The sequence below is a fragment of the Sitophilus oryzae genome, unplaced genomic scaffold (genome assembly GCF_002938485.1).
Source record: "Sitophilus oryzae breed Bouriz unplaced genomic scaffold, Soryzae_2.0 scaffold_552_pilon_pilon, whole genome shotgun sequence".
In the NCBI taxonomy this organism is placed as follows: Eukaryota; Metazoa; Arthropoda; class Insecta; order Coleoptera; family Curculionidae; genus Sitophilus; species Sitophilus oryzae.
This window is the reverse complement of record NW_022147143.1, coordinates 1018392-1029784: the sequence shown is the minus strand read 5'-3', so window position 1 is coordinate 1029784 and position 11393 is coordinate 1018392. Positions and strand designations below refer to the sequence as shown.

The 11393-nt window shown below is 33.9% G+C and overlaps 2 protein-coding genes across 2 annotated transcripts; one reads left to right on the top strand and one right to left on the bottom strand.

Annotated features, from left to right (window-relative positions):
* Positions 1-7225: 7225 nt before the first annotated feature.
* On the top strand, positions 7226-8160 carry LOC115887119 (DNA replication complex GINS protein PSF3). The gene is made up of 3 exons (XM_030906448.1): positions 7226-7466; positions 7531-7799; positions 7864-8160. Exons 1-3 carry the CDS (start codon positions 7361-7363, stop codon positions 8089-8091), a joined length of 603 nt encoding a protein of 200 aa, XP_030762308.1. The 5' UTR covers positions 7226-7360; the 3' UTR covers positions 8092-8160.
* A 23-nt stretch (positions 8161-8183) lies between these two features.
* LOC115887118 (atypical protein kinase C) lies at positions 8184-11354 on the bottom strand. The gene has a single exon (XM_030906447.1). The coding sequence runs from the start codon at positions 11207-11209 to the stop codon at positions 9425-9427; it is 1785 nt and encodes a 594-aa protein (XP_030762307.1). The 5' UTR covers positions 11210-11354; the 3' UTR covers positions 8184-9424.
* Between the last annotated feature and the right edge of the window lie 39 nt (positions 11355-11393).

The window sequence follows — 11393 nt, the reverse complement described above, 5'->3', positions numbered from 1 at the left end:
ATGCACGCTCAGCCTAGGACACCCTGTATATATTAATTGATTTTCGGATTCTGGGAGAAACATAAAGGTGAGTTTTATAAGAGAAGTATATGACTAAAATGTAAGGTTTTTGACATATTTAACATTTTCTAGAAATAAAGAACGATTGTTAAATTACAATAAAAGCTACCTAAATTGGAATTTATCCGGTATAGCCTAATATGTTAAATTAACTATTTGTTATTGTTGACCTATTTGTTGAAAAGCGTACGTTACTTTGAATACCTTTCTGAATGAATAAATGTTGAGAATTATTGTCTCTTATCGCCACTTTACGAACTAATTTCAATCTAAGAAAATACATGTTTCACTCAACAATTATTTACAACGTATTTTGTCTTTTCGATGTATTTCGACAATTCCATCGACAGCCTAACCGGTCGTTCTTCTCTGGCCTAACCGTCAGCCAAGAACCGCCGCGTGTGAACTGGTCCTTTGAGTCGCCGGTCGCCGCGCCGTCGTGGCGGGCTTGCGTCAGACGACGATGTTAAGCAACGTTGCCGTAGTTACAACAATTTCAAATTCAAGACATTCGAAGCAATCAAATTCGTATTAAATTTTAAAAATAAAACAGAGAAACATGAAAGAAAATAAACAAAACAAAAATGAATTGATTATTCGTCGGGCTGTTTTCGATGTATTAAATTCTGAATTACGATAAACATTTTAGAAATTTCTTTTTTGTGACCTTATCAATGACCAATTCATTTGTGTTTTGTTTGTTTCCTTTCATGTTTTTCTGTTTTATTTTTAAAATTTAATAAGAATTTGATTGCTTCGAGTGTCTTGAGTTTGAAATTGTTGAAACTACGGCAACCTCGCATGGCGCAAGCTCGACACGGCGGTGCGACAAAGGAGCAGTTCCCAGTGATGCGCCGCTCTCTTGGCCGGCGGCCGACGCGACGATTGGGCTGTCGATGGAATTGTGGAAATACATAGAAAAAATAGCGAAAAAAACAAAATACGTATTTAAAATTGTTGAGTGAAACATGTATTTTCTTAGATTGAAAGTAGTTCGGAAAGTGGCGGTAAGAGACAATAATTCTCAACATTTATTCGTTCAGAAAGGTATTCAAAGTAATGTGTGCTTTTCAAGGTGTTTTGTGAATCAGTGATTCAAATTGTGATGAGGCCTATATGAAAATAATGTGTTAAAAATGGGGACTGATATTTTAGTAGTTATTATAATAACTACAGCATGTACAAGTAAAGCAGCACAGTGAAGTGTATTTTAGTTAAGTGTATATCGAAAAAGAGAACTGTCACAGTTACATCGATCTGTCATAAGTATCTTCTTTAATATTGGGTAAGTTTTTTAATTTAACTTTTTTAAAACATTATTAAACATTTAACTTTTAATTTATTTTATGTAATAATATCACAATCTTAAAAATGTAATGCATCTCTGCAAATTCCTCAGGTTTAACATATACTTTCTTGTCCCTATGGCAACACAGTGCGTCGAATTAACTGAATTCCGGGCTTGATCCGGGCAATTGGATGTAGTTGGCGATATCTGCCGACGGTTCTCAAAATGTTGCGATTATTTCTTTAAATTTTCAAAGTTAGATAACTCGGTTATTTTCAATTTATTTTAAAAATGGTAAAGAGAAAATATGTTTATTTTGACCAGATCTACCACCCCTTAAAATATCTGCACTAATTTCTGGCACACCCTGTATATTTTTATAAAATGCTTTCGCTCCTTGGAGCTTCCGCGGCGTCAGAGAGACGCTCGCCACCCTGTATATTAACAATGTCAAATTTTTGATCAAATATCTTTTATAAAAGATCTTTGACAATAAAATTTGATAGTGTAATATTCTGGCCTTACACTGTTGAGTTTACGGGATCTCTCTGTAGACTTATATGGGCCACCGTGTATATCTATGAGCCGTTCGTGCGTGTCCAGAAAAGAAAGGAAACGACGACGATTTGTCATTCGGGGAAATGTGACAGACGTGGAACATTCGAGCCGAAATAAATGCTTTATTCGATACGGAGAATCCCCGGCCGACAGATACAAATTTCCACTATTTCGCAGCTTTATTCTACGACGAGGAATTTCCTATTTGTTTATATAATAAAATCCGGGAAGCGGGATCATATTTTTTCGTTTGTTCGCCGGTCCGGAACCGGCAAGAGACGAATGCCTTTATGAAATATAAATATCAAAGGGTTTGTTTCGCTGTTTTTGTTTATTTCGCTGTAACTCTTTTTGTGAAATTATTTTTCATAATTTTTTTTTGTTCATACTAGCTAAACCACTTGTTATTTTTTATCTATATTTTTGTTTACTTTTAGATTCAAGTAAGTATTTTCTATTTATTTCTATAACTTTTCAGATTATAATGTACTATTTTCCGTTGAATTTCTATTCTATAATGTCTAATAGGGTGTTTCAAAACAAATGCGAAAAACTTTAGGGGGTGATTCCTTGTTCAAAATAAAGGGTAGTTTGCTTTATAAACGTTGGGTCAAAAGTCAACCATTAGGGAGATATCGCGGTACAAAGATGGCGGAAAAATAATGTTTTTATTTTTTATCTTGAAAACAAAAAGAGATAGACTAATGAAATTTTATGGAAGCATTACTGTTATGAAAACACACTTTCTGGTATTTTTTTCACTTTTTTAAAATGAGTGGAAGGGGTTGAAATAAACTACCCCTATCATTCTTGTTAACGAAATTTAAAGAAAAATCTTATCAAACACATGCAAAAAAACTAATTTGGATAGTTCAGTTTGTTTAGAAGCTTTTTTATCTCTTGTGTTTTTTTGATAAAACTCACCGATTTGAAATTAAAAAATAAAATGTAAAGCATTACATGTCAATGACATGTCATGACAAAAAACATTTTTAGATTAAGAATCTAGTGATAATAACGATAATAATAATCATCTAGATAATAACGTGTTGCAGTAGAGTAATGTCAAATAAAATAATATTAGGAACATCCTAAAAAGTAACAGCGGCCGACTAGATTTTTTCCTAAAAAAATTACAGCAGCCCACTAGATTCTTTATCAGAAAATGTTTTTTGTGCTTTTATTTATTGTTATTGATTAGTTTTCTAGTGAAATACCTTATCCACGACTGCTCCCCGATGAAAAGCTGCCGTTCGCAGTGGTAATTTTTTATAAAACACTACACTGCGTCAATGATGGCTATATGATATGAAGATCGCTGTCATTTATATGTAAAATTTTATTTAGAGGTCATTGTTAGAAACACTTGAAAAATCACAATCAGAAACGTCCTGTATACACACCTTTCCGGAATATATCTCCAGAGAATTGAACGTTTTCCAAACACTCGATTTCTTTTCTGAATATTCTCTGCCAACAAACAGCACTGTATATAAAAGTTCTTTCGGGAAGACATAATAAAGCAGCCTGGCACGGGAAACTTCAACAAAGTCGTTGAAGAAGTGTTCCAAACACCGATTCCCATATTGTTCCCGGCACGGTCGATCGACCCCTTCGCAGCTGAAAGACGGGCCAGTCTCGACTTGATTTCTCGATTCAGCACTTTTAGCGAAAAAGGATTGGTTTCATCCCACCGTAGCAAAGAGGACTATTAAAGTCTAAAAAATCTCTATTAGCATAACTAATGTGACGCTTATAATAATAACACAACTAATGCTTTGATGAATATAAAAGTGCGTCGGGATTCTGTAGCTCTTAATAAAAAAAAATAAGAATTTTGTTTAAGTGCAGACCTAAATTATGTACCAGAATGTATTTCAGAATTTTTTTTTTAACTTCTGCGGGGTCAAAAAAGTGTGGCTCAATTTTTTTTTAAATGGAACATCCTGTATATTATTGCATTTTTGGCTTCCTTTCACATCATCTTACATAATAAAAAAAGTCTATACCTATGTGGCGGATTCATCTATCCAAAAAATTCCTTATGGGTTTTTCGCCACTGCACTGCAAGAAAAATCTACAAAATAAAATTGTTATTGTTTGTAAACACTTCTGCGTTAAACCTAAACGGACGCTGCTTGTCAGAAGTTGTGTTTACAGTAATAAAAATTTGCCTAACAAAGAAAAAAATGCTTAACGTTTCGGAAAGTTTTCTCTTTCCGTCGTCGGAAGCAAAAAAATATAAAGAATCAAGAAAAAACTATTTAAAATATTTAAATTAAACTATTCGAGAACACTTTACTTTTTAAAACAGATACGTCTACAAGAAATCGTTGACGTTCTGTTAAAATGACATTATATTAAGTTAAACTTCAAAATTAACAATTACTACCTGATAATTACTTAATAAGGTAAAACGTAAAAAAGCCCAAACTTTCTGTATGATTATTTTTAAATTTTACGTATGTTATGTTTATTTATGTAATGTTCTTTAAAATCAAAGAAGCGATTGCCATACATTACTAACATCTACAGATGCATGAGCAATACATTTATTTTTATTAGATTGTATTAAAAAAGCCTCTTTTATTTTTCTTTTAGAGGCTATCGCTTCTTTCATTATAATTTTGGCGTTATTAAAATTTATTCTGTGCCCTGTATCCCATGAATGGTTTTTTATAAGGTGTTATAAAAAGTTTATATGATAGGGCAAAAATAATATGTACAGACGACATTTCACTAAACAAAGATATAAACCACATAAAAAATACGTTAATAAAAAACGACTATTCACCATATTTTATTGACAAAACATTAAACGAAATACAAACCCCAAATCATAGACACAAAGATAACAATACACAATATATACAACTTACAATTCCATACATACGAGGCGTTCCGGAAAAAATAAGAAGGATAGGAAAACAATATAACATACAAACATCTTTCAAAACACAAAATACACTTAGATCAATTTTATCACATACTAAACCAACGAATACAGAACAACAAACAAAAAATGTAATATACCAAATACCCTGTGAATGCGATAAATTTTACATTGGTGAAACATCTAGACCCTTAAATGTTAGAATTAAAGAACATAAAGATTATTTAAGAAAGGGAGATTTTCACAAATCTAAGATTTGTCAGCATTCATGGGACACAGGGCACAGAATAAATTTTAATAACGCCAAAATTATAATGAAAGAAGCGATAGCCTCTATAAGAAAAATAAAAGAGGCTTTTTTAATTCAATCTAATAAAAATAAATGTATTGCTCATGCATCTGTAGATGTTAGTAATGTATGGCAATCGCTTCTTTGATTTTAAAGAAGATTACATAAATAAACATAACATACGTGAAATTTAAAAATAATCATACAGAAAGTTTGGGCTTTTTGGTTTTACCTTATTAAGTAATTATCAGGTAGTAATTGTTAATTTTGAAGTTTAACTTAATATAATGTCTTTTTAACAGAACGTCAACGATTTCTTGTAGACGTATCTGTTTTAAAAAGTAAAGTGTTCTCGAATAGTTCAATTTAAATATTTTAAATAGTTTTTTTTTCTTGTTTCTTTATATTTTTTTGCTTCCGACGACGGAAAGAGAAAACTTTCCGAAACGTTAAGCATTTTTTTCTTTGTTAGGCAAATTTTTATTACTGTAAACACAACTTCTGACAAGCAGCGTCCGTTTAGGTTTAACGCAGAAGTGTTTACAAAAAATAACTATTTTATTTTGTAGATTTTCCTTGCAGTGCAGTGGCGAAAAACCTATAAGGATTTTTTTGGATACCTTACATAATGGTTCACATCACATTACATAACGTGGTTCATGCTGAAGGACAAGTTTAAAGGTCCCTGGAAACATCCATCCCAGATCAGGCCATTGGCACCAATTGGACGTAATCGTTCGAAGGACGCATCTAAAAGATGTCAGTCTCACAAAAGCCAGAGTAGATGCCGAATGTGGCACTGACCACCGACTTTTAATTTCAAAAATGAAAATCCAGTTAAAACCCAAACATCCACACTGCAAAAAGCAAAACAACATGACCAGATTGAACGTACGGGGTCTAGAGAACAACGATACCGCCGTCGCCCTCCGTCTCCGGGAAGCCATCAAAGAATCACTTCCACCGATAACTTCAATCTCAATCGTGGATGCTGAACAAGGCTGGACACAACTAAGAGATGCGATTTATAAAACCAGCGAAGCAGTACTGGGAAAATCCAACAAAAAGAAACAACCAGACTGCTTTAACGAAAATCAACGGCATATACAGGCTTTGTTGGAACAAAAGCATAGAGCACATCAAGCCGTCACTGCAAATCCACACAATCCAATAAGACTAGCAGACAACTTTAAAGCAGCCAACGGCACGCTCCGAAGAAACCTGCGCCAACTAAAGGATAACTGGCTAGTCACACAAAGCTAGTCAGATTCAAGAGTATGCCACGCATCACGACTATCGTAAATTCTTCGAGGTTGTAAAAGAAGTATACGGCCCAACTAAGAAGGCAAGATGCCCAATCATGGCACAAAATGGCGAACTTCTAAAAGACGAAGAGCAAATCAGAAACCGCTGGAAAGAGCATTACAGCCATATCCTTAACCAAGACAACAACCCCAATATAGAAGCACTCAACATAATACCTCAGTATAACAGCCTCGATGTATTAGACATTCCAATAACAGAACAGGAAATAAAGGACTCCATAATACAGCTTAAAAATAACAAATCAGCTGGCTGTGACGCGATTCCGGCGGAAATCTATAAGTGTGCAAGTAAAGAACTTATTGGTCATCTTAAGGCTCTCTTCGATGTCATATGGGATAGCGGAAAGGGACCTCAGGACTTTTGCAACGCGAATATAGTGAATATATTTAAGAACAAAGGAAGTGCATCAAACTGCGGAAACTACCAAGAAATTTCAGTACTGGCTATCGGAAGAAAATTTTTTGGAAAAATTATGTCAAACCACCTGCACCCACATATAGAAAAAATCCTCCCAGAATCGCAAACGGGTTTTCGCACCAACCACGGTACCGTCGATTTCATATTCTCCATCCGCCAACTACAGGAAAAATTAAAAGAGCAGCAGTCTAAACTTTACGTTGCATTCATCGATCTTTCTTTTTTTTTTACCGATATCATTTTGTATAACAAGTAAGTATTTTAAATAATTTAATTTGTGAAATGGTTACCCACCGCACTTCCAATTAAATTATTTTTGATACTTTAATGGTGGGCAACTAAACATACACCCAGGATTTTAACAGATGGATCTGTCACCAATGTCAACTTCTGTAATCTGAATCCTGAATCTGTGGCTGTTTGTGGTTAAAAATCAGCTGATAATGAAAAATAATGAAAATTATTATTTATTTCTTTTTTATTTTTAACTTGTAAATGCATAAGTTAAAACTGAAGACTGAAATAAAGAATGCTTCCATCGTCAAGTTATCAACCGAACTATTTCTCCATTGAAGATATTCTAGCCACCCAAGAACGAACACCATGCAAATTTCTCCAAGACGTCCCAAGAATGGGTATTTATTATTTAATAAATAAAATGTATTACCAAATTTACGTACCATTTTTATTATTATTCAGGTAAACTAAACCCGTCAGCTGAAGAAAAAGATTTAAAAGTCGGCACAGAGCTTGAACTTCCCTTATGGCTGGTACTAGACGGTGCAGCCGGTCGACAGCTAATCCTAGCCCCAGAATTACCGAAAATCTACCGGGAAGCTTACAGGGAAATCCTGAAAGCCGACGCCACGGCGATTGATTTACACAAATTCAATTTATACTTTTATGAACTGGGGTCCTACATAAAGCACTTCGATAGGAGAGGGGACGTACATAATATATTACTACACGTATGTATATGAATTTTATTTTAATTAATGATAATTACATAATGAATTTGTTATATTATTTTAGACATTCACAACAAGATTTAGACTCATCATGGACCTAGCAAATAATGCTGATTCTGACCCAACTATTCAAAATAAACTGGATACTTTAGAGAGAAGATTATTCAAAGATGGCCATAATGCCAGGATGAAACTAAATACATGGCTACTCGAGTCAGGGATTCCACTAAAAGCAGCCAGTATGGTTGATAATCATAGAAAAAGGAAACGAGTCAATGAAGAACTTGTTTGAATGTATTTTTTAATCATATAAGTATTTTATATCCTTTTTTTATTTTTTTTTATTTAAGGGAAATACATTTGTCAAAAATAAAAAAAAAAGAATAAAATTTTATAATAGAATATATTTTTAATCGTGTATAAAAATATAACAATATACATATATATTATAACATTAAGTGCCTACAATATCATCTCTCATCAAAGAGGGCTATCATTTGGAATGTATACAAAACAATCTTTCATTACTAGGAGTTGATATTGAATTACTAGGAGTTGATGTTGAACAAATCACCTATCAATAAAAGATGCTGCTGATTACCTACAATATCAACTCTCATTAATGAGAAAATGATATTGAATGCTTACAATATCATCCCTCATTAGAGATGCTACTGAATGCCTACAATATCATCTTTCATTAAAGAGAGATAATACTGAATTCCTATAATATCAACCCCATTACAGAGATAAATTACATTGAATGCTTACAATATCTCATTAAGAAAGATTAAGATGATTACAGCGAGATAATAGTAAATACCTACAATATCATCTCTTATTACAGAAAGATAATACTGAATGCCTATATCATCTCTCATGAAAAGATAAATTATACTGAATGCCTACAATATCTCATTAACAATGATATATTCACTAAGATATGGAGCCATTTAATATCACCCCTCATTAATGAGAAATGATATTGAATGCCTACAATATCACCTCTCATTAAGAGAAGATATCGAATACCTACAATATAATCTCTCAGATTAATCTAAAAAAGTTGCCAATACAAATACTGCTTGTGAGTAAATATATAATACCTAAAATACCAAACTTATGAGCATTCAATAAAGCTGAATACTGATTTTAGAAACAAACATACATATATCAATTCCCTAAAATTCTTACAACATTAATATAATGTACTTTACATAAGTATACCTAAATCTCCTAAATAGGTATTCGAATTCACATGGATTACTAGGTAATCCAAATATTTATAATATAATAATATTTTATCCGTAACAAACTAAATTTAAAAAATTAGAAATACATAAAAATCTTAAGTAGGGATTTTGAAACAGATAAAAAGTTATATTATTCTAAAGGTGTAAATTACTATGTCTAATAAAATAAATAATCCTATATACAGAGTGTTCAAAAAATGTACTGTCAAATGTTGGAAGGTGATTCATCCTCATCAAAAAAATATGGAAAAAAGATCCTACTAAACATGGCTCAGAGCAATGCATAGTTTTAAATATAATTTTTTTTTGAACATTACCTGCTGAAGCAAGACCTCATATTTTTTGAACACCCTGTAATTAAACTAACCTATTTTAAACACAATCTTCCAGGGACATCAGCAAGGGATTCACATACTCAAACCCTTCAAACTCTGACTGATCAATTTTTTCAATTACTCGTGGATCATCTGGAGTAAGATGTACCGGTTCATCTGTAAATTCTGGAGGGAAGTTAGCCAGATCTCTGTCAGAGTCCAAACGGGGCTTATATGGTGGAGGTACCTGTTTTTGCTCCAGTGCATCCCAATCGATGCTCTTGAAAAACTGATGCCCTGTTATATCAATAAAGGAATCCGTACTGTGACACCCTAACCTATCTGCTGGGTTTTTGTTCAGGAAACCTTTCAAAACGTTTGCGGCTTTCACACTGAGAGATCTCGGAATACGGATTGTTTTTTCTAAGATAACTTGGAACAGGTAATCTTCAGTGTTTTGATCAGGATTTTCTGAGGCTCCTGCTATGTCAAATGGCGATCTTCCAGCTAACATTTCATACAATAAAACACCTAAAGCCCACCAATCTACTGAAAAACCATAATCTTCACCTCTTAGAATTTCTGGAGCTATATAATTTGGGGTTCCACAGAAAGTCGAAGTGGTATCACCAGAACGAATACCTTCCTTACACATACCATAATCTGTCAATTTTATATGACCCTCGTGATCTAGCAAAACATTATCCAACTTTAAGTCCCTATAAATGATTCCTTTACAATGCAGGAAATTCAGTGCCAGAGATATCTCAGCAGCATAAAACCTGGCGTGTTCTTCAGGCAACTTCCTTTGTCGCTGCATGTGGAACATCAAATCGCCCCCTCTTACAAATTCTATTACGAAAAACAGTCTTGAAGGTGTCTGGAAGCACGAATGTAACCCTACAAGGAAAGGATGATTCGAGGCCGTTTCAAAAACATGTTTTTCTGTTTGGACCCAATCAATGTCTTCGTCATCAGTGACTAGAGCCTTTTTAATGACCTTCATTGCATAGATTCTTTTAGTTTTCTTCAGTTCTACCATCAAAACCTTTGCATACGAACCTCTTCCAATTACTCTAATCAGTTCAAAATCGATTAAAGAGTATTGACGTTGGGAACCTGGTTCTAAGTCGTCCAGCGGCTTGTTTGGGTCTTCAACTGGAACAGCTTCACCCGTAACATCTGGGGATGTATCACTGTATTCTATCACACTACTCTGAATACTTTCGTTTGTAGATGTTGTAACAGGCACAGGCATTTCTCCATTTCTATCATCACGTGAAACGGACTCAAGAATGTGGTCACTAGTACAAGCTACATTAACTGCTTTGTGACACTTTTTGTGTACTAATAATTTACATTGAATACATTTGAAACCTTGTCGGCCCAAACCCCAGATTCTATCATGACAGTAAGCGCAAAACGCTTTTCTATTGAATCTTTTAGCTTGGAAAATGTGTCCATTTACTCTGTACAACTTCCTCCATCTTCTTGCACCTCTACGATAGATACTTCGGTCCTCTCCTTGACAAGGCATTCCTGGTTGTGGTGGAGCGTTAGGAAACACATGAACTGTTATCTCCGAGTCTTTGTTGATTTCATATAATCTAATGGCCTCATTCAATTCTAACTGTGTGGAAATAGTGCACGGGTCCCCTTCTTCATCTACCCACTTCATGGTGAAGATTTGGTCCTGTGAAAATCGGCATATTTCCCGAATTTCTTCGCACAAATCTTCGTAGGTGATCGTCCGATCTATGTAGGTTATAAGGACTTCGCCACTGTACGCTATTTTCGCTCTGATTTCGTTGTTGCTATTGTCGTCGGCTAACTGAGTAGGCATCTTTGTTAAATATATACGCGAAAAAAGCACTAAAAACTTGTAAATTAAACGGAAATATGGAAAATTTTCAAACAGTTCTAAAAGAAAATAGTCCAAAATAAAATGACAAATGACGAAATGACTCAACGCCTCCGTCTATGACTCACGCCCTCTTTTTACAAACCAATATTATTACTCCCATTCT